This window comes from Diceros bicornis, chromosome 37 (assembly GCF_020826845.1).
Source record: "Diceros bicornis minor isolate mBicDic1 chromosome 37, mDicBic1.mat.cur, whole genome shotgun sequence".
Lineage (NCBI taxonomy): Eukaryota > Metazoa > Chordata > Mammalia > Perissodactyla > Rhinocerotidae > Diceros > Diceros bicornis.
Genome location: NC_080776.1, coordinates 25213069 through 25237325, shown reverse-complemented (window position 1 = coordinate 25237325; position 24257 = coordinate 25213069). Strand labels below are relative to the sequence as shown.

Sequence of the window (24257 nt, the reverse complement as noted above, 5' to 3'; positions counted from 1 at the left end):
TGAAGACAGAGAACACAGTCTCTGACTATTCACCTTACCTTCAAGGAATATGACAACTAAATTTCCTGGTGGGCACAACGCAGTAATTCCACATTCTAAAAGTAGTGTGTAGTTACAAATAAATCCGAGATGATGCATATTCAGACATTAGTTCAATTAGTAAAATTTTACAAGATGCAAATAAGTTGGATGTTTCAAAGGCATAGCAATGAGGACTGCCTTACTGGTAGATGTCAGATCTTTTGAGAAGCAAATTAAGCAAAGCATTGTTTGTATGTAACTACTGCGCAAAGTGAAGAAAACCAAAAACCCTTCTTCAAGTGGATGGTGCACTACTGTGGGAAATCAGAAACTGGTTTTCAGCCACGGGGAGGGAGGGCGAGTACAAAACATGCACCAGGAAATATGTTAGTAACTTTTTCTACTGAGGAGTTATAATTTTCAAGTCTTGGTTCAAAACCTGTGTTTGGGAAAATGATGAGCACACACACCCATGCTAGCGTTCCTGCCACTGTGAGTTCTTCTACAGTCTGGAGCCTTTTTGAGTAAGCATGCAGTTTTAAGTACTTCTTTAGGGTTTTTTAAAGTTAAGTTGGGTTAATATCATGAGGCCACACTTCTGCAAACTGGTACCTTCATCTCTTTCAATCCCTGCATGTATTTGCCTTCTACATCCTGAATCTGGTCCTTTAACTCACTGAGTTCCTAGGGGAAATGGCAAAAAAGGCAAATGACATCAAGGGAAAAAAAATGACTGAGACCACGAAGAAAGAGAAGTGATTCTCCAAATCTTTTCTACTTCTGGGTAGCTTCCTTTATTTAGGTAGTCTGAGCAGCAATGTTCTTTTTATTTTTTTAAGTGTTAAAGGAAATTAAAATAAATTTCAATATTACCAAGATGAAAATTTAGGCGTATCGCATGATCTTATCACACAATATTATAAAATTTAGGTATATCTCATATGATATCTTTACACAATTTTATAAAACAGGCAAAAGAGCTTCTTTTTTGGAAAATGGAACAAGTTATTTGACTCATATTTAATAGCTCATCCAAGCTCTATGAGTTCCTACTCTGTGAGATACAGTAAGATACTGAAGATAAAAATCAGATGAGCGCTGTCCCTGCATTTACAGGGCTCCAGGTCTCTGCTTTGCCTGTCTTGCTCACCACCACATTGCTGGTGCCTGGAGTCTGGCATGAGCCAGACTCTCAATAAATGCTCGTTGAACAAATGAATGGCGCTCACAACCTAAGAGCAGAGAATTATGACTGCAGCAAACTCTACTTCGATGTAGTAAAGGAATAAACAAAGAGCAGCCAAAAAAAGGTTCTTATATAGCACAGGAGTTGGAAGCCATCTTCAAGGGAACCTAGTGCAACCCCCGGCTGACGCTTACATGCCTTCTCTGACCTCCCTGCCAAATGGTCATCCAGCTGTTCAGACACCACTGGCAGCCGGTTCCCTTTCTAACCAGTTTTAATTACTAGAAAGCTCTTCCAAAAATGAAGCCAAATCTGATCTTTATGTTCCTCCCTCTGGCCTTGGCTCTGCTCCCCAGAGGACACAAGTTCTAGTAACTGAACCTCCCTTTGCATCATCTCCTTTTCATATGCAATGTCCCCGGTGACTTTAACAAATAGTATTGCATTTCTCTGTCACACACTGAGAGTGCTCCCATGTGCCCGGCCCCACGCTGAGTGTTAAGGATGTAACAGAGAATAATATGTACATTCCAGTAGAAGAACTAAAATACAATGATGGTTTATCTACTAAAGGCACATTATGCATACTACCAATAAAGAGGAAAAGTTCATTCTAGGCAGAGGGCGGGAAGCTCCAAGAGTAAGGTGGTAGGAAAGTACTCAGTGTCGTTGGGAGCACTGAGTAATCCGGGGCCCAACACATTCCAAAAACTGTAGACTGAATGTCTATGCATGCTGAGTATGCAGAGGTGGCGAGCACCTCATGCAGCGTGGCGGGGGCTCTCACTGAGGTGTGCCCGCAGAGCTGCGGGGGGCAGAGGGTGCACATGTGCACAGGTCTGCCTGCTGGGGTTGGGCGGTCAGGGATGGCTTCCTGCAGGACACCATAACTGAGCTGGGGCTTGGTGTTGCTCGGACACCATGTTTGTGGGAGGTAGGGGAGACTGGACCAAGAAGAAAGATCTGGAATTTTACAAATTTAATCTTTTTTTACTTGAAGACTGATTTTCATGAAAGACTCCTCTAGGTTGTAAGTAAGTAGAGAGCCTTACCTTGATTTCCCGAATGGATGCCTCAGTGTCAATGGAGATGGAGGTGTCCCCGCTCCCTCTCCGGGAGGAAGTCCCACCCAGGGAGGCCAGCGTGGCTGCAGACAGGCCGGGCAGGCTACGAGACCCCTGGAATGTTGGAAGGATCAAATGAGATTTCAGACAAAACCAAAAGTACTTTTAAGTCTATTATTATGGTACCTTTACTTAAATTCAGTTTCCAAATTAGAAAATCATCAGTGGGCTTATGGAAAGCAATAAAGGGAGGCTCACTTTGAGGGGCCTCATGGCTGCCTGGGAACTCGTCTGGATTAACCTTATTAAGCTCCATACTGAGCCCATCATAAATTCCTTCACTGTTCTGCAGGATTTAACACACACACTGGGAGTGACTCCTGGGGATCTCCCCAAAGGATGTGATACCTGCTGGTGGGCCACGTACTACTGCTGTTCACTCACAGGTGAACATCTTTACCAAAGATCAAGCAACATCTTTTCTTGTCAGTTTCATCTGTAAATTTTGGGCCCTCATGGTTTATAAATGACACAATAGAAAGCCTTAAGAAATTCCTTACCTTCTCAGTGAAATCTTTGTCTACTCTATCTTCAACCTGGAGAGGAAAATGGACAAATATTAAATACTTAAAAGCATTAAATGGATAATCTGGATTTAGGGGGTAAAATAAAACTTTAGTTTCCTCTGTAATTTAAGAACCACTTTGCCAAGGAGACTCTGATACGTTTCTGCCAGGTGGTGCAGACACAGCGATGGCTGCAGGCAGCTCAGCACGCCAGGCTGAACTTTATTGTGTGGTTTTCCAACTTTTACAATTTCCACAGAAACATGATTATGTCTAAACGAAATACACACTGATCACAGAAAGATCCATAATGAGGGATCTGTTAATGGACCGAACTTGAACAGGTTTACTTTAGAGATTTCTACAGTTCTGTGCATAGGTCTCAGTGTAAGAGCGGATGACAACTTGTTTCCTCACTGCAATTACTATGATTAGAGAGCCAGACTATGACCGGGCTTCTGGGGGCTGGAAGATGCAACCACAGAGAGTTTTAATTTCGACTATCACTAAACTTGGTCTCCAGAGCAAGAGAAAGCAGCAGAGCCAATCACAACTTTTTCCACTTCTCCTGAGTAACTGAGTCAATGTGAAAATGCTGGTCTAAACATCTTGGGAGAGACGCCCAGACATCCTGGGAACTGGTTGGTGGGTGAAGGTACAGGAGAATTTGCCAGTGAAAAGCGGGACCCCCAGAATTTGGCTTTTCATGTGTTTCCTGTGTACCTGTCTCTGAGGCCTCCACCTCTTCCCCTCCTCAGGTAGGAGTCTCAATGGGACCCACAATGGAGCCCTGAGAGGGTGCATGAGCGTCGACTCCAAGGCAGACCCCTGCACTGTGAGGGTGTCTCAAGGTCAAGAGGCCGAGGCTGGCACTGGTTCAACTTCTTTCTTTGCTCAGCATCCAACAAATGCCAACTTTCTTTTTCTTTTCTTTTTCCTTTTTTGGCACATTGAGGGCTCTTCCCCATAAGCCCACTGGGAAGGTCACAGAGGATGAGTAAACCCTGTGCTCAGCTGTGTCTCCAAACTCTCCGAGGAAAGCTGACAACTCCATCATGTCTCCAGTCCTACTTCCTGCAGCTCAGAAGTTCTTAAATTGATTGCCAGGGAGCCCACCGCAGAAGCATCTGACAAGTACAGATCACATATTTGATTCAGTAGACATAATCGGGGACCTGGGACCCTACAGGTCCCTTCCATACTTACGCCACAGACGGTCCACACTGCAGGTTGGGAAATCCTGATGGAGCTGGGTCCGAGGCCACGGCAGAGTGGCTCAGGAACACGTTAACTACCCACAGGGAGGTTGGTGCACAGGACAGCACCAGGGTGCCAAGCATGGAGTCAGGACGCCATAAAGGCGGTGATCTCCTGCAAAGACAACCACTTCCTGTCTTGGGCCCACCCTCGGCCCACGCTGTGCTGCACGGCCATGCCCTCATCATCCTGTCTCGCACCAAGAAGGCCGCCCTCCCTCCTCCAAACTCCTCGCACCTTCAATTTTCCCTCTAAGGGCAGGATGCCTGAAGCGCCACTGAAATAACACAGCAAAGTGTGACAGCTGATCAGCTAACCAAGGGGGTCAGTGCAATCGTACAAAACACTCGATTCATCCAAAAGAAGGCAATTTCCGAAACCAGCTCTCAGCTTAAGACGGCCAAGCCCCAGGGTCTCCTGCTCAACAGCTCAAAGTTTAGCCCCAGGGTCTGGCTCCCAGAGCCACTACATCTGGTCTCCCCAGTCTGGCCCATACTTGGGTCTTCAGCAAGAACTTTCTGCTCTCATCTAACCAGTCTCCTTAGAGTCCTAAGAGTAGGAAAGGAAATGAGAGTGAAGAGGCCACATCCCCAGGCCAGTGAGATGGACCCAAAGGCAGGCTGGCCAGACTCTCATTTGTTAAACAAGCTCTTGGATGGGCGGGGCTTCCGATGCTGGTGCCCCCTCTGCCCAGAGCACTTGCCTTTCCACTTGGCCAGAGCCAGCTGTCCTCCAAGGGCCCGTGCAGGCCTGTGTGGCTCATGGGAGCTTTCCAGACAGCCTCTGCTTACATGCGTCCTTTCTCACTCCTTGATCTGGCTGTTACATCCCGTTAAAGACAGCTCCCTCCAACTGTGCACCATGCCACCTGCCTTTTGTTGGCATGTGTGTTTGGTATGTGTAAAAACATATAACTAGAATTATTATTATTTTTTTAGATGGGCATGCCACATCGCCCTAAGTAGATATTCTGGGGCGCCGAGGCAGCCTCTGATCAAGATGGTTCTATCTCTCCATCCCTGGAAGAGCCCCAGAGAGCCCTGGACTGATGTTCTGAGTTGCGATGATTTTAGCATTTCAAGGGTGGTTCGTCTCTCCACTTGGGAATAAAAATATTCCTGAAAATTTCAAATAAGGAAAAGCTAACTGTCTAACACCTGGTCTGCTGGGGAATCAATTCATTAAATCTCCTGGGCCCAAGGCCTTCATTCCCTAGAATAAGCTAGTTTGCAGAACAAATATTAATGAGATGAAAATAACTACTGGCAGAATAAGAAGATCCAGTTTAATAGACTATCAAGCTACCGCTGAAAAGTCTGCTGCTTTTTTGCTCTGCAGTTTAAATAGTATCTTTTCTGACTGTTCATCAGCAAGAGATAAATATTGTACAGATAAATGAAGCTCCGGAAATCCTATATTCACCTACAAAGATATCTGTACGCATAAAACAGCCCCACATTTTTTTAGTATTTCTTGCGAGAAAGATGAGAAAAAATACACACCAGACCAAAAAACACTGGTTTTGTGGGGGCCTTTAACACATCTCTGTTCTGCATTGTTTCACTTGATACCATAAACAGAAATATTGCTTTAGTAATTTGAAAAGCATCAAAAAAGGAAGCAAAAACCTAAAACTATAGCTTGCTCTTTAGTTTATAAAAAAAGTTTAAAACAGTTTAAAAAAAGCCTTTGCTCTGGGGGCCGGCCCGGTGGTGTAGCGGTTAAGTTCATGTGCTCCACTTTGGTGGCCCGGGGTTCGCAGGTTCGGATCCTGGGCGTGCACCAACGCACCACTTGTCAAACCATGCTGTGGCAGTGGCCCATATAAAGCAGAGGAAGATGGGCACGGATGTTAGCTCAGGGCTAATCTTCCTCTCTCTCTCTTCCTCTCACACACACACACACACACACACACACACACACACACAAAAGCCTTTGCTCTGAAATACATAATGGACTCAGAATGTGAAAATTTAGGATATGTTTTTAAGTAGAGAACATGCAGGGAAAAATTAAACTCTCAATGAAAGTTATAGCCAATCGATGCTATTGTTCCAAATCTCTATTTTCCATATCAGAGTAAATGCTGGTTTGTCAGTTTTCTGATGCACAAGGGACACCTGTATTTGCTAGCCTTCCTGAAACAGGAGTACCTGGAGCCCCATGGAAGCAACGCAGCAGCACAAAGCTGTTGTAGTTCCCCTGGCTCCCACTAGATGGCAGCTGCGTCGAGCTGAGTGGGGCAGGCCCAGGGAACCACTGCCAGGCAGTGCACCCACTTTTAATAAAGCACCCCTCACCATCCCCTAAACAAAGGAACAGATAAGTAAACCAGACAGTTTAATTTGGATATAAAGCACAGCACTTTATCTCCGAAAATAAGATACAAAGAAACTGAGTAGATGAAAGGATTTTTAAACACTGTTGTGGCTGCTGCATGATGTGGAGTGGGGAGCCATGGGATGCTCCAAGACACTATAGCCGACACCAGCATGGGACCTGGGACAAGCCATGGGACCTCTGTGAACACCGGTCTCCTTATCCATGAAAGGGCGACAGCGCCACATATCTTGTGGCCTATTAGCTTTTTTTTTTTTGTGAGGAAGATCAGCCTTGAGCTAACATCCATGCTAATCCTCCTCTTTTTGCTGAGGAAGACCAGCTCTGAGCTAACATCTATTGCCAATCCTCCTCCTTTTTTTTCCCCAAAGCCCCAGTAGATAGTTGTATGTCATAGATGCACATCCTTCTAGTCGCTGTATGTGGGACGCAACCTCAGCATGGCCCGAGAAGCGGTGTGTCGGTGCGCGCCCGGGATCCGAACCTGGGCCGCCAGTAGCGGAGTGCGCGCACTTAACCGCTAAGCCACGGGGCCGGCCCCTATTAGCTTTATTATTCTTAGTTTCTGAGCAACACTAAACATTTTAGGTCAGTGTGAAAACTGCATGCTAACGAACAGGTTTATGAAATATGTATACCAGTACTCCACAGTCACAATGGAGTGTATACAAAGACATCTCTTTAAATCGACTGGAAATAGTTACATCTAAAAAGTTTCTGTGAAATTTTAAATTATGGCAACTCTTCCTCTCAAAAACAGAGGCTTCAAGTAGTACATTAAATATTTTACTAATTCCAACATTCTAACACCGTGGCTGAATGAGTTTGCTGTGTAGGCCCACTTAGACATCTGGTGAAGTTTAAAATTCCAGGTTTTCCATATCACCACCTGGCTTCTCCACCTTCCTAGGGACAGAATACAGCATGTGGGCACCGAGAGACCACAGCAGAGGGACCAGGTACAACGGAACATTTTCCTCACGGTGTCCCCAACCCGCAGCCAGGCAACCCCAGACCCCAGATGGGAAAAGGGACCCCAGGGGCAATGTCATTGCACGGTCCCTCCCAAGAAACAAACTGACAACAGCAAACATTGCTCAGAAAACACCCATTTAAGGGTAATTTTCCTCTGAATATAATCAGCAGTGGAGTCTACCATTAGAGTGGAAAGTTTTGGTTTTAAATCCAGTAATACTGATGTTATCCTGAGTGACTTGTCCTTGAACTCTTGTATTCATAATTCAAGACCCGTTTTTCACCTGGGCCCTCTTCATACCCCATAAAGCACAAGTCATTCTAGTCTTTTGTTTTTCTAGCTCAAATGGGCCAGAAATTCCAGTTCATTGCTCATGTTTCTCTGAATACACACAGGGAACGTGAACCTGGGCTCCACTCAGGACATTCCTGATGGATGTTTCAGAACGAGGGAGCTTTACGCACATTCCCAGCTGGGTTCTGAGGTGGGGCCCTCTGCTTGGGTGTGCTTCAGGCCTGGATTATCAAACCTCCAGATTCCAACTCTCTCGAAGCTTCCTGCATCTCCCCCTTGGAGCCCATGCTGCTGAGTTTTATTTTGCGTATGTGCTCGTTTGCTGAGTGTCTGTGTCCCCCAGTCTGTGCGTCTATGAGAGCAGGAACTGATCTGTTCGCTCACCACTATAGCCTTGTGCCTAGAACATTCTAGGCGCTTAGTAAACACTGGCTGAATGAACCAGCCATAACTTCCTTAAGGGGAAGATCTTGGACATGTTGGAGAAGAAAATACGGCTCATCTATAGAATGGGAAAAGTGAGAATGAGGTGGAACGGCACTTGTCCTTCTGAGATGGGGCAGCATCCTCTCCCCTTTCCCACGATGCTGGGAGGACCGGGGCGGGGGGCACACTTTACATCTTGGGACACTGAGGGACCTTTATTTTCTTAAAGTGGGACAAGCTATCATTTCCTTTATTCTGGTTACTTTTGCTCTTTAATAGTCTCCTCTCCTCCCCACACTCCCTGGGGCACCAGCCTTCCTTCCACATCCAGAGCCTTCCATGGCTGCCCCTGCCCCGACCTCCTGTTTTCTTCCCAGAAAGGCCCCTGCCCCAGCCTCACTCATACTGCTCCTGGATCCATATTCCTGATGAAGCACCAGGCCAGGGGGCCCGTCCCATGAGCCACCGTGGACTGCAGCAACACCTCACATCCCTGGAAAACTTGGCCTTGGCGAGGAGACACAAGTTAATAATGCCTGACCTTTTTGTTGATTTTGGTTTTTAAGGGTGTCATTACTCCATCTTTCCAGTGGAGCTCAAGAAGTCTACATGCCTGGCCAGATGTCCCCAGCCAGCAATGAGAGCTGTGACATTTTAACCCGCGTCTTCTAACTCCCTACTCCCTTCCTGCTGCGTGTCCCTTGGAGAGGCCAGGCTGGGAAGGTCACTTGCCCCACTGCCCCGGCCTACTGCTCCCTCCCTCCCTCTATTTTCTGCTCCTCAGAAAACGGAAATGGTGCAGACTCCGTGTAGGAGACCATGAGTTTTGGAAATTACAGAACAGAGGGCCAGCTCGGTCCTGTCTTCCAGACTCTGCAGATACCAGAGATGCTGCTGGTGCTCTGCCCTTGAGAGGATCAAGAGCTGCTGTGACCGCGACCCTGGGGAACTGCGCCGCACTTTCTGGAGATGTCTCTGAGGTTCTAAGGGCCGCACACGGAGGAGTCCTCAGCTTGGAGGTCCCCAACTCGGTGAGGTGACCGGAAGGGGCGGGGGGACAGCCCGTTCCACAGTCCTCCGGGATGCTGACCTTCGCTCACTAAATATGCCAACAGCACGACAGTCAGACAATCAATCGACCTTTGTAATTGAGCAGTTGACTCAGGGAAGAAAAGAGATCAAACTGATTATCTGTTTGCAATGAACTGAAAAACCGGCTCAATCAAGTACCTGACAGCCTTGTATCCTCAGAGCTCTTATGCCCACCTTCCATTCGGAACTCAGTGTGAAATAATACGTAACGTATAAGTCTCCTCAGCTATAAACTCAGAGAATTAAAGAGAGAGAAAGCTTTATTTAGCATTGCAAGGGCCCTGGAGCTCCGCCACCCATTGCTTCTTTCCCATGATGGCACCTGGAGGAAAAGCGACGGCCCCCGCCCCAGCTCCCGGAGACAAAGGGCCCAGACCTCGCCGGGCCTCTCAGTTACAAACAGACCTTCCGCCTCTCGTCATCAGTCCCCAGGGACACCGGGCACGGTTAATGCTCACCTGTTTACGATCATCTACTAAACTCGTTTTATGTGGATTAATTTTTCACACATTCAGCAAGCATATGACAAGGAAATCTGTATCTGATCTCAATCTCTTCAGTCTAAGTGACTAGACTGAGCTCTGTTGTTTTGTAATTTCATCATGATGCTTGAATAAACCACAGATGTCAAACAATCACGGGATTTAAATTCCATGCTTCACTTGGCATGGGACATGGGGCCGCACCAGGCAGAGTTACTCCAGGGGCTTAGGATTCTCAGAAAGTAAAGCCGGAGCCTTCTTCTGTCAATTGTGAACACTTTTATTTTTTCCAAAAAGTGAGCGTGAGAGAGTATTACGCATAAGGAAGAGTGACCCTACATTAAATTTATCCTGGAAAGTTTTTATTCCTAGTAGTTGTAAGGTTTCACGTAGATTGGTTTACATATACCATGCTACCACAGAGTATGAAATCCTCACAAAGGGATCGAACTTAATGGAAGCACGCCCATGTGGGCCGTCCAGGTTTGCTGAGCTCAGTGAGCAGCAATTCCTTAGTTCACAAACAATGCCCTTCGGTCATTTATGTAACATCCATAAGAAGCAACTTGACAGATTTTAAAAACTAAAGTTATGTGATATTGAACAGTGGAGTATCTTACTGTTCCTGCTTGACTGGTCCTGGGTGGAGCGATAGGCAACTGGGGTTTTCGGGGTGTCCTCCTCCATACGTTTCCTGCGCACACTGGAGCCTGTGCAGGACCTGGCTTCTCCTACTCTCCTCACTGCTGGTCTCCGGGATTAGGGACAGGGGCTCAAATGGCTGTGAGGGCGGGTGGGCGCACCAAACGTGTAGGAGGCGGTGTCTGTGCCTTACACAGAGGAGGGCAGTCTTCATTTCCACCCAGAAACAGGTTCTCCTGTTCTAATACCCGCCCTTTTGATCTATCTTTTGTTTTCTCACTCTCGATAAGAAATGGTGGAGAAATGAAGACATGGTGGAGAGGAACATTTCTCTACCATCAGGAAAACACCAGTGCAAGCCCAGTGGTGAATGGCTCTGGCCTTGGCCTTGGCCTCAGAGTCAAGGAGAGCAGGGTGTGGGAGGACGGAGGTCGCCCGCCCCAGCCATATGGCTCATTTCCAGGAATCCCTCTCTTCCCCGGAAGAAGCCCATATCTGCATTTGGTATGAAACCTTACGGCTTTAAAAGACTGTATCTAATTTACAAAACAAACAATCACCAGCACCCAACTAGGTGCACCTGTGCAGGCAGAGATCTCAGCTCCACAGGCTCTTCTCTGATTACCAGGAACACTTCCTAAATTTTAGGCATCAACATGTCCAGCTGTGGTGATGTGTAACTAGGAACCACATTCAAGCTTCTCTATCACTGCGGAGCGGAGAAAAGAGATCGGCTTTGCCCCTCTTTGCTTTCTTCGACCCAGGCTTTATGGAGGAGGGCGCCGCTGGCCTTGGGTGTGGCAGTCCTCCATTGTCCAGGGCTGGCGTGCATACCGCACAGCACGCAGCACCGGCTCCTGCCCACTGAACGCCCCCTTCCCTGGTCATTGCGCCAGCCCTCCCATTTCCAAATGTCCCCCAGGCAGAACTGCCCTGCCAAACCCTTGTTAAAAGAATGTATAGTAGCCTCATATAAAATATCAGATGAGGTGAAACTGTCTACAATTCCAAAGACCCTGGGAAAAATACCTAATAGTGATACTTGAAGGATGGGGACTGGTACCAGGGCCCCTTATTTTCTGAAGCAAAACTTGAGTCATTTCATGCTGAGTGAGAAACAGGAGTGCAGTTCTGTAGTTTCACATACACTGAACAATTTGAGAACCAATGGGATAGTGTGGAAGGAGCAGAACTGGGAATGCCATGGCACATAAATGCCCTCACTTTATTTTTAAAAATGTCTGGATCCAACAACAGGTAATACTACAAACAAAATGTTAAAAGTCAATCCTTCACATTTTTAAATCATAAAAAAATACATCAATGCACATGGCTACATTTTCCCCCCACTACAAAGTTTTCCTCCTCCAGGAAGACCCCCATCTCCAAGCACTGTGAACAATTTCTTACACGGTCCTTTAAATATTTAGCAATGCAATTCTGATATCACTGAATAGTAATATGCTAAATTTGGAAGCATTTTTCCCAATTCTAGTTTTATTCAGACGTGAAATAAATCATGGAAAAGCCTTCCTACTTCCTCCTGTGCTGAGGCTTTTGGAGGTGGAGGGTTCCTTTTATAGGACAGAGACGTAAAGCGTCTAAGAGGAGGAGGAGGAAGCAATGAAGTGGAATGAGCAAGAGCAGGAGACACACTCACCACTGGGCTGGCCCGAGCCGAGCTGGCTCTGGAGGAGGCGCGGGAGCTGGAGTTGAGGTGGCCACTGTGCTCCGAGGGCTGCCCACACAGCCCGCCGCCAGGACACGCAGGCAGAAACAAAGGAACAGGGTCAGCAGAGAGGCAAGGAGAACGGAGGCCACCCAGCAAGTAACCCAGTTAGTGGTGGAGGTTAGCCACACGCGATGTAGGAAGAAACAGAGGTTAGCATGGAGAGCAGACTTCCCTCGGAAAGAAAGGCTGTGTCTTTCACAGCTTCAAATAAATGACCACTAAGAATAAAAAAATTAATCATAATATCAAAGGAACACAGCATTCTTGGTTAGTAAGAAGAAAGTAACACAAAGCATCCGTTCAACTGGGGTGTGAAGTCACGCCTAGTTCATGCACAGAAAACCACGCATCAACGTGCAAATGACTGTTTCTGAGAACGTGAGCTGCCTTCCAGCACAGAAACTGAAGATGGGACAGGGTGCTCAGCTTTTGGGCAATGAACAAGTTTGCTTCTCTACTCTCTCTCCAAGTGAAAACCACATAAGATTTAGAGTCCATACAAAATCAGGCATGGCTTCCTTCAAGTACCACGTTACCTTCTACCTGGTTGCCTGTATGTATGTATCTGTCTATCCATCTTCTAAACTTTCTCTCTTTTGATAAAGGAAAACACCAGCAACTAATCTATCTGGTAGCTACGCCCTCTTCACTATGATTTGTAGTCACATTTGTTCTAGCCTTAGATACCTTTTCACGTTTTGTTAAAAAAATTCTTACTTTCCTCTTGAGCAAGGCAAGATGGGGAGGCAGGTTGTGAACACTGTTTAGGATCACAGGCATCGAGCATTTTGCACCATGGCCTGAGGAGCATCCTCTGAGCAGCCCTACAGTAAGCCCCTCCCAACGCCCCACACCATGCCAGGCTCTGTTCTGTCTGCTGCTCTCACAGCCCCACTGGGAGACCTGCAGGCATCATCCCCACTGCAAATTATAGGAGGCACAGAACTTCAGGGATGTTTGGGATTCTCATCTTAAATACCACCTCTTAGTTTGCCTGTTTTTTCAGCAGATTGTAATTCCCCTGGGGGCAGGGTCTGTGTCTATTTCGTCCCCTGCTGAAACCCCCAGTGATCAGACGGGGCCTGGCACACAGTGTGCACTCAAGAAATACTTGTTGAATGACCAACTGCAACTTTAGACTATCAATAGCCTTGGTCAAGATGGGTTAATTCCCCAGACACATCCTACCTATACTCATTCCTCTATTCAATAAATATTGTATACTTACACTTAGGTGCAAGACATTTCAGATGCACAGATAACATGGCTGTACATACACCATATGTAAGACGCTGCCACATACGACATATACAAGACATCTACCAGTACCACTAGCTTCACCTTTTAGCTTTGTTGTTCAAAATAAAGGAAAACACTTAATGTCAGCACTTTAAGACAAAAGAATTTCTCGCTTGGGTTTACTGATGCAAGACAGGAAAACTTCATCTTGTAAACAAATCCGACTGTATTGTGTTTCTTTCACATCCTGGTTTATGGTGCAGAGACGTGGTGGATGGTTGTTAATAGAGCTTATTGCTGACCCAAGTTTCCCCAGCTCCCTAGTCAGAAACTGCTCTCAAATCATCTGACCTCACTTGGTCACACAGAAAAGAAGGTTTCAAGTCTGGATCATAATGGTCCACATGCCACCTCTGGAGCTGCTTGTGTTTGGGAGTCTGTGTGGCTGTGCGGCGCTGACGTAAGGTAGAATGATCTGAGGTGGAGTCTGGGCTTCATCTCTTCTTGGCCACAAGACCCTGGAAAAGCTACTTAGCCTGCCATCTGTGACATGGAAGGAAGGACACTGACCACACAGAGGAGCTCAGGGTTATGCAAGAGAACACATGTTGGGCTTTCCCCCTCGCTTTCACTTTCTGCTAGAAACAACTTTCATGGCTCCTGGATCAGATAGCATTGGTGGTGATGACCACTTCCTGGAGTGTCAAAACAACTGAGAAGGTCACTTCACACACAGCCATGAGTCCTTCCTACAACAGGCACACAGCTTAATAATGGTAAGGAAGGTATAAAATGGAAAGGTTTTCAAGCAAAACAGTTATACTTAAAAAACTAGTCACTTAATCTCATTTAATTGTAATTAAGTCATTTAATTGTAAACACACATTGTGTCTGAGGCTAACTTCTTGGGAAAATGGAGATGGAGACAAGTCTTCCCAAGTGGGATCAGGACTGTCCCGTGCAGGCTGAGGGTCAGCCTGGACTCTGAGGCTGCAGCAGTCCAGGCAGAGGGCAGGATGGGTCCCTGAGCTGCAGCCTCCTCATAACAGCTGTGTGTTTGTCACGACTACTGGCTGAACGGAGAGCCCAGGGCAGCTCTCCCCAAGCCGCTTTCCTGAGTGTGGGGAACTCGGTATCTACCTGGAGAGCAACTGTGAGGCTGTGGGGGCCGCTAGCAGGGAGACAAGGAGAGGAGGGAACTCAGTGAACCTTCCCGCCCACTCAGCCTGCCGACTGGCTGTCACAGCAGGGCTGCCACCCAGATATCTCTACCCCAGTGATGTTACCCCAGGGTTCAATTTGTCCAATTTAATTCAACAAACGCACACTGAGCTCCTTCTTCGTGGGAGTGCACTGTTAGGTGCAGAAAAAGTTTCTTTTTCTTCTCTTTTATTTCTTCCACATGGCTTGATACCAGGGACATGAGGCCCTATTTTAGGCATTTGTGCTCACAGGACAAGAAGACCTTCCATGTTCTTAACTCCGCTAAAGCCATCCTCCCAGGTGATTCCTACAGGAGGCTGAAAGCACAGGAACGACTGCTACACAAAGAAGTAATCGGCAATGCCAGTAACTGCATTCAGGAGGCCAAGAATCAGCCTCTCCAGAAAAGTCCATGTATGGTGTTTAAAGAGAATCTAGGAGACATACCTCGTGCCAGACATTACAAGTTCTACTTTGGTCACCAGAAAACTACCTAGCACTTGGGAAAAGTCTCATTCTCTCTAGCAATTAGTATGCCGTCTCTTTTCTGATAAAAGAAAATCATTTAGTTGCATTTCATCTGTCATACATAGACCAGAGCTATTTCATCCATTAGGCATGGTTTATGAGTTTTTTAATGGCCTACAAAAATGTTTAAGAACAGAGAAAAATACTTAATATAGGGGTCATTATGCAAAATAAAATGAATAAATGTTTGATTAGATGTCAACAAAAACTAATGCTATGTCAGTTAATTATTAGATTTCATATTCATAAAAATTACATTCTAAAGACAACTGTACACTGGCTACCTCTGTAAGAATTCCTGAATATTCATGATGATTGGAGAAATGTCATAAAATTGGTTATTATTTACCCAATTAAGTAGTAAATTATTTTCAAAAGTAAAATTATAAAAGCACTTCCAAGTATTTCTTGGTAAACCACCATATTTCACCTGGGGCTTGGATGCATCGTTACAGGATGGTGGAGGAGACTCAGGACACAGAAGCGTCTACACTGGTGAGTGCTGATTAGGTTGACGTGCAGTTTCAACTGGTCCTCAGGACAGGCAATTAGCTTCCCCACTTCCATGGACTGGTCCATTTTTCTATTTTGTTTACCTTTATCATTCATTCACTCATTTTTTCATTCAACAAGTATTTCTTGTACAACTATTATACCTTTATTGTGACAGAACAGTCTACCATTTCAAATCCTTTGAAGAGGTGGAAAGACAACAAAATAAAAAAAGGAAATGACGTGTGATATTCTGAGTCTTTAAATTTGTTCATCTTCCTCGATTATTCAGAGGTGAAAATAATTTGTGGCCTGTCGAATTCCCTTCTTCCTCTCTTTATTATTTTAACACCACCTTACTACTTGTTAGTATTGTCAGCGTATAGCAGGGAAAGAGCTGATGAAAGTCGATGAAGGTTAGTCACTCCCTTTGACCTCTGTGTAAACTGATGAGTGAGGACACTAAACTAACAACCCAGGCTTCACGATTCACATGATCTGTGACCCTTATTACAATGGAAAATTGAGATGAGACAATGTTTCCTCCCTACAACTCGGGTCAGTTATCTCCCAGGGCTGGAACTGTGCCCCGCGAGCATCCCCAGGGTCACGCAGCAGACGGGAGGAAACTCAGCAAGCGCCTTACAGCACAGGAGCTGCAGGCACTGCCCCGCCCAGCCCCGCCGAGGCTGCTCTCATCCAGTACTGACGCCCGTGACAGAAACAGACGGTCAGGACAGGGCGCCCCTCCTCTCTCCACCAGCACCCGGCAGACACTAAAACGTAAGCTAAGGAAGGCTGACACATGCCAGGAACAAGTCCTGAGAAACACTCGGATGGAAGACATGCAGGGAAGGCTCCAACCCCTCCACAGGCCAAGTGCTGTGGAGCGGAACAGGGGCGTGCAAAAATCTGAGCGAGAGAAGTTTCGGTTGCTGTCACTCGGCATGCAATGTAATCTCCAACAGATCCTTTAAGTCTGTGACTCTGAAAAAGATTCCCTGCCAAGTAAAAACTTGTCAACCCAGACTTAAAACAAACAGATACTTCAAATATCCTGAATTTTGTCATAGCATCCTCATACTTGATGTATAGAAAGTTACTCTAATGTGAAGTGACTTTGGAACATAGTATGTTAATGATAGTTCAATATTTTATAATTCTTTAAAAATTGCTAACTAGAAAATAGAATATTTGATTAACTTGAAAACTCTACGTAATTAATCACTGACGGTCAACAAGAGTTTACAACACTGCGAATGGCGATCAGACTTTGCCCAGCTTTAAGGAACTTTAATTTTCCCTGTTTCCCCTGGAGGACGCAGCTGGTTTGCTCAGCCAGGTGCACATGTGTTTCATAAGTGCGCCATCGATGGAAGTTCAGAAACGCATTTGACGATGCAGCACAGCTGCTTTGAATATCTGAGCTTCCAGGACAGCACAAGTGCCTTGTATTTCAAACCGGAAATTTCCAAAGTAATACAGTACACTGGATTAATACCTGTGAAGGTTACCAAAGCAATAAAAAGCTATCTTTCTTTCTGGATAGATTAAGTATATGTTGCCTTGGCTCCATTCCTGCCTAACGATCCTATACAAATACGTGTCTTGCTCAGCTCTTGTCAGCTGTCAGGATAAATAAAATCCAGATCTGGCCAAAGGGTGACACACATCATGGCGCGTGTAAGCTCCACGTGAAGAGGTAAGGGCTGCAAATAGGCACGTCCACGCTCCCAGAGCAGGTGCGCAGTGGGAGGTGTGCGCATGCGTGGTGGAGGGGGCACACGGGCGGGGCGGGGCTGGTGAGGGAGTGGGTAGAAGAGGAACAGGAGACAGGAGAGGGCATGGGGCGGGGGGCACACGCACCCACCCGGTAACTCCCTGCTGGCCGGGAAGCGCTGTACAGATAGGAGGGCTGGAGGACAAAGCAAATGGCAGGTTTTAAAAGCCTTGAAAAAACAGCAACAGATAACAGTAACAAGGTAATCCTGATTTTAGTTATCAGGACAGCCAAATTATCATACAACAGTTAGAAGAAAAAAAATCAAGGTAGGCACTGTTTCTAGTAAATCTGATAGATGCAAATCCAGATTTACAAGAAAGATTAATATGAGATGATTTTTAACTTTAAAATAGTAAACTGCCCCAGCATCTTTGCAACATGATTATTTTCTAGTCATTTGTTTTCAGGCATTCCTGGAAGAAAGGGTCGAGGAGTGAGACGGAATGGTGACAAGGTAAACACCATCAACAAGAGCAACCAAACCCAGCACTCAGCACCCCAGGTTAATACAGCACTTGGGGGTGTTAATACATTTCCACACACGAGGAGTGCAGCTCAAATAGCGTGTTTATTTCTATCAAAGGATCCCGTGACAGTCTTCAGGATACAAACGAAGCCATAAGACTGCTTCAGCTGGCCAAGGCAGGAATCCACATCCAAAATCAGCCTGAGACAGTGCCTGTGCGGGGATGTGCTGGAACATAAAGGCCGCTCTCTGGTGTGGCCAGAGACTGAGCTCCAGAACAGTGTCATGACTCATTCACAGGAGAGGCCATGGGAAGCCCACAGCAGAGGGCCAGTCGGGGAATGTGCATGACCAGGGATGAATCACTCAGCAACGCAAGCAAGGAGATGACAATTCAACCTCCACAATATGATCTGGACTTGGAGCTCTGACACCGGTTTCCTCGTATGAGAATAAGACTCGTAAACCGACAGCTAAAACGCAGAGCGCCTCAGGCCAACCTTGTAAAAACAGGATACAGAGGGGAGAGCGAGCCAAAGAAACAACACCGCTCTCCCCGCTTCTCAAAGACGGAGCAGTCAGATTATGCACAAAAACCTTCCAAATTGCTTCCTGGACACAGTTAGAAGAGAAAAATGTTTTTTTAAAAAAACAAATGAAACCCCAAATGGGGAACAATTGCTGGAAAAGGAGGAGAGACCCAAGAGACCAATTTTTTGGACTTGAGCTTTTGAAAATATACATTTAATAGAGCCCCCCCTTTTCATAAATTCCTTTTTACTATATAAGGGCGTAAATTATTGTTGATGGTGTTTTGAAAGGGTGAGAGAAGTCTCAGCAAGCCACTCAAGCCGATGGAAACACCTGCTGAGCTTTGCTGCCTGGATTTCATACAGAAGAGGGGGAAGCCACACACATTTCATCAGCAATTAAGGTGACACACAGAAGGGAAGAGCAGGAGGGAAGTGATGTGAAGAGGACAGACCCGGTTTCCATTCTGGGCAGACAGGGGTTTGGGAGCAAGGCCACTACTGGGAAGCCAGAGGCTGGAGCAGGAGAGTCCCTGTAATCAGAGAAAACGGGCGGGAGGGGAGGGAGAGAGTCTCACAGCTTCATTTCATCTCATCTCAATTCATCGTAAATTCACACAAAATACCTTTTACAGTAGAACCGGTTAAGGGCATGCACTTGTGGGGGAGGGAGAATGAGGAATGATCAGAAGGGAATAAAGACGGTCTAGTTAACTGACAAAACTTTCGCTTGGAACCAAATTAGGACTTTTGAGTCTACACACGGGCAAAAATAAATCTTCTTAATTTTAATCGATAGCAAGACCATAGGAGGTTTGAAGGTCTTTGTAATTCGAGTTCTAATTTTTAAAGCCTGGTGGGAAAAACTCAAAACCAAGAATTTGCAGAGATATCCACCTCTATTTTATGTAATAAAATATTCCAGTGGAAGTGAACTCTGACTTGGCCTCCTCGGTTTGGTATTTACATGATGCATATGTGTTTAGGATTCACGTCATAGCAGACATGATAAATTCAGCGGTATAATTCTGAGACCAAGAGTCTATACAACATTTCTGGGGAATACTACTATATAAATTAATAGTTTCCCTGAATAAAATGTTTTACCCAAATTACGGGATTCTTCAAGATGAAGCTAGTTGCTTCAGATTTCTATGTTGGAAGTATCCTATTCATCAGGCAAGAACAGGACAGTCCTTGGAGATGGAGTTCCATTCAAGTAACTTGATGGCACCTTAAGATAGTCCAACATCCCTTCAAGGTCCCAACCTGTGCGGATCATTCCTATGCCTTGAACAAGCTCCGAGAAAATGACCTGAGGGGCATGCAAGTGGAATTTTGGGGTGGACAGGGAGAAACTTTCTAATATTTAACACAAATATTGAAACTTGTTCCAGGGGTTGAAAGAACGCCCTGTGTAGAAGCCGCTTTATCAACCCCATCTGGGACACAGAAAGCACAAAGGCCTAGGCAGCCATGTGGGAGGAAGCGCCCAGGGCCACTGCTGACACTGTGCCATCAAGTCCAGGGTTTGCTTCTGACAAATCTGAGAGACTGGAGAAGTTATTTAGAAGAGTCTTCAATGCTACATACTGCATTGACACCTTTCCATTATTAGATTTAAATAAAATGAAACAAGCTGATGCGTTTTGCAGGCATAGACATGATACCTACAGAGCACAGTAATTAGGGAGATTCTCAGTGGTTCTGCAGGAAAAGACATGATAACTACAGAGCACAGAATCAGGGAGATTCTGAGTGGACATCAGGCAGCCTAACGGGGGGACACACGGCCTCAGGAAAGTTCTGATGTTTTATGTTTTGAATGGGTCAGCTCTGATTTTGACTTTAACATTTTATGTGGGTTATTTGTCCTAAATGAATTTAAGTGAGTCAGACATATGCTGAACTTTGGTGAATAATTCACATCCACGCAGTAGATAGTGATCACCAGCTTCTATTTTAGAGCAAGGATCTCAGCTTATAAAGTGAGGAGGAAGTAAAGTTTTCTGAATGACAACGTGCTCTTTGCAATAGCAAAATCTTTCCTTGAATTAAGAAAATACACACAATGCACAAAAATACAAGGTGTTGAAATCCACTAATACTTTGGTGCTTATGGCTGATCTTATATTCAGTCAAAACTCACCTGCTAGGGGAAGGAAGGGATGGAGTATTTATTACTACTGGGGGCTGGGAGGCAGCAGAGGGTTTGGAAAGTGGGCAAGCAAGCCGGAGACGGTGACGGAGCTGCCGGCAATGGAGCCCTCCCGGGGCAGGAGCAGAGAGTGGGAGGGGGACGAGGCGTGACAGGTGAGGAAGAAGACAAACTAGAAGTTGGACTACTGTGGCTTTGCCAGGTTAGTTTCTATTTATTTTAGATTTTTTTCCTATTTATTCTTTAAGGTTCAGTGCACATACTATGTTGTGACACGTCCTGGCAAGGTTAGTCCTATTTACCACTGCACTAATGTATTGGGTAGGTGGGTCTGTCTTTTGTTCTAGAAGTGAATGCTTCCAGAGCACCTGTCTCACCTGCTTTATCTCTGTGATCTGCCTACCTAAGTGAGTTCCCTAATGTTTGCTGTGTGAATATGAACCTTACCCAGGACAAATAAACCTCACCTATCAGGGCTCTTAAATCATTTAGAAATAGTTGCCAATCAAGATTGATGCATGTTCTTAGAGTATGGGAAGGAACACTGTTGTGTAGACTTTTGGATTTGGATTTGATCTGATTTTCATTCCAAGTCTAGTCCATCCCTGAGAAATTGCCACAAAGTTTGCATGTACCCTACAAAGTACTTCTATTTTCAGGAGCTCTCAGGGAAAGAATTTCAAGGCTTTCTTATTTTTTTTTCCTTTTGATTAATTCTAACTACAAAATATCCACATAAATACTTCCTTTCATTGTACCCAACTGAACAGCACAATTCACATTCAAACATTTGAATATAAATTCAAATGCAAGACAGTGGGTTAAGTCTGAATTAAATATATCATGTTAATTACTGCTCAGAAATGGACTTTCACATCTATCCAAATGAAAATTCATAAAATAGACATTAAAAGAGAAAAGAGAGCCGAATTCACACATACAAGATTGCATGCTACAAAACCTGCAGTTTCTGAAGAGAGGGTGTGAAAGATTTAAATGGAAACCAACCAGCTTCTCCTCTCTGGATGATGACAAAGTAGAGAATCTGCCGTCACCGCTGTAGCTGGAATTCTGAGCACCAAAGAAGACATTGTGAGTGATGGGCACTTCCTTACTATCCCCAAAACACCACCTGTCCCCGTCAAAAGGCAAGTATAAAATTATACAACCAAAGCACCATTAGTACGCAGGAATGCCGATGGAGCTAAAGAATCGAGACACTCTGCCACAGCAGCAATTCTTAACAACTAGAGGCCCTAAGCTATATTTTATGTTTCAGTGTTTGTCTCCGTGATGTTGTGTGGTTTAACTGTTACTGTTTCTCAGTTTCGCATCTCTAGTATTATTTGTAACTACTTACTAAATCTCATGATGGACCATCTACAACCTCCTACTCCAGACTTTCAGTATTACATAACTTCTTAGCTAACTGAAATTCCATTTATGGCAAAATTGTCAGTCTTCAGGTCAGCACACCTGAGGGCTCCAGCTCAGCCCAGAAGCTCCCGGGAGGTGACGCGAGCCTGAGGGAGCCACTCCCCCTTCCAGCTGAGAACCATTATCCACAGAACGCAAATGTCCTGTAGCCGTCTTTATGGTGTCTTTATAAAGATCACATCCAACCAAGAATCTGGATGGGGAGAGGATGTGTGTGAACATTACACATGAAGACATAAAATGATGATCACACAGCCCTCCTCCTATGGAGACTCTGAGTTCCCTCATAGAGGAAACAGATATTTGCAAACCCTTATCATCAGTCTGGTCATTTTATTCCTTCCCATAGTCTGGTATTTCCGACATCTATGAAACTTCTCATTCCCATCCAGTCTTTTCTCCAAGCCCATCCTCACACTGTTCTGGAGTTTTCAGCTCTGGGATCTTCCTATATAAGATGCTGCATTAGATGTAGGTTACTGGGTTCTTCAATCATTATGTGTCCTGATTATTTATTAAATCGATTGTATATCCAATTTCACTTTGTGGCGAACAGTTTTATCATCAAGTTCTTTCATATTTAACTTCTAGAGGCATTACTTAAATCTTAACTAAAGCACAAAGCACACTTTTACTGCTTTAACCTAAAAATCAAAGATTAAAATACATGGATATATGTACAACATAGAGCTTGATGTCACCTTGCACTGTCACAAACATGTTGGCAACTCTGTGTTCGGGATATTCTGGAGAAGAACCTAATATTGGGGAGAAGGTGGACTAAAGAACTTCTGAAGTAACTTCCAACTTTAAACTATGATTCTTTGTGATCAATTACGGTGAAACAATGCATTTAGGGTAAAAAGTTGCAAACTAGTCAATAACACCCCCCCCCACAAGCAGTCTGGGGCCATCAGAGACTATTGCAGCTCTTGTCTTATAGTGTCAGCACTAAGGAGTCTTCGAGAATGCTGAGCACAGGAAGCAGAACTGTCAACATCCCCCCAAGACAGAATGGCACGCTGCTTGCTTGTGTCTCAGGGTGCTGTATTACTTTAAGGAAAAACATAACAGAATTGGAGAAAGTCCAAAGGATGTCAATGCGAAAAGCAACATAAATAGGAAGACATAGCCTTTATGTGGGAGGATTTTTTAGTCTAGAATGAGAAAAGCTTATATGAAATAGCATAGAAGTGTATGCAATCCTTAATAGGGACGAGAGGGTAAAAACCGGATCAGCCAGTTTCAGAAAGCTAAGATGGGGCTGGGGTACCCCCTCTGAAGCCTTAGAATATAATTTAAGTGTATATATGATATATCTTAATGTAATTAAGATAAGTTAAAAGAAATACTGTTTTACACACCCAGTAAAATTTATTACTATAAGGGAAAAAATGAAATAACTGGAAGAACAGGAAAATTTTGAGTAATTGAATGTATAACAGATCTGCGGAAGGTCATGAAACTTAATTAAAATGTATCCAGTTGAACCTTCTGAAATCCCCAAAGACCTCCTGGATAAACCCAAGGCTTCTCCCACCTCTGCCTCTCCTGCAGTGGGTTCCTTCTTCTCCTCTCTCGCACTAGAGAGATTACTCTGCTCCTCACCTGCCTCCTACCCCCGAACTGGGAGCATTCCAAGCATCAGTGTTCAGGAAAACACAGGCTCTAGTACACGTGTCTTTAGAATTACAAATGAGAAATATGGAAGACTGTGAAAATGTCGAATTGAAGTCTATTTGAAAGCTGACTATACTTAATATACACATACACACACACCTAGGGCAGTACAATAATGAAAGAGCTAGTCTCAGAGATTCTTATACTGATCTCTTACACCGACACTTAGAATGTTAGGAAACTAACATTCTAAGAATGTTTACTAGTTGAAAACCATTGTCTTTCATTCTACTATGCACTAGGGGAAAAAGGGAGACCCACTATAACACAGAAACAAAGCAAAGCAGCTGCTAAATTTCGCAATGTTTGAAAAAGATCTGCAGCAACCTGTGTGAATTCTGCGCCATGCACATTTTCTATACTAACCCTGCTAGATCTGCTATTCAGGGACTGTGATCCATGTAATTCTCCATCATAACCATTTGTCTGTTTCAGTGAAGAAAAGAAGAAAAACTGACATCAGTATACAAATGAAGACACAGGTACAGATCAGCAAGGAAGAACTGGCCGGGTATAAACCGAGCTTCCTTAGTGGAGCAGGTGAACGATAAGCCAGGATAGCACAAATCCTAGCGTGCCCAAATGCCTCCAGGCTCCTGATCTGCTCCACTACAGCTCAGGAGAGATCAGCACAGGCGGGGGAATCAGATCGGTCCTCCTGGT

General features: G+C 45.0%; 1 protein-coding gene across 6 annotated transcripts in view; it reads right to left on the bottom strand.

Moving 5' to 3' along the window:
- LRRFIP1 (LRR binding FLII interacting protein 1) overlaps positions 1 to 24257 on the bottom strand; it is a 146363-nt gene that overhangs the window by 26459 nt on the left and 95647 nt on the right. For 2 of the 6 annotated variants that reach the window (XM_058533283.1, XM_058533285.1), the window contains exons 3-5: positions 12007 to 12084; positions 2832 to 2867; positions 2260 to 2385 (exon numbers count right to left, since the gene is read on the bottom strand). In XM_058533283.1, coding sequence (XP_058389266.1) covers positions 2260 to 2385; positions 2832 to 2867; positions 12007 to 12084 — 240 coding nt within the window. Of the gene's footprint in view, positions 1 to 633; positions 706 to 2259; positions 2386 to 2831; positions 2868 to 12006; positions 12085 to 16186; positions 16256 to 17413; positions 17456 to 23960; positions 24021 to 24257 lie in introns of all 6 variants that reach the window. The other 4 variants (XM_058533286.1, XM_058533287.1, XM_058533288.1 and 1 more) reach the window with 3 other exon arrangements.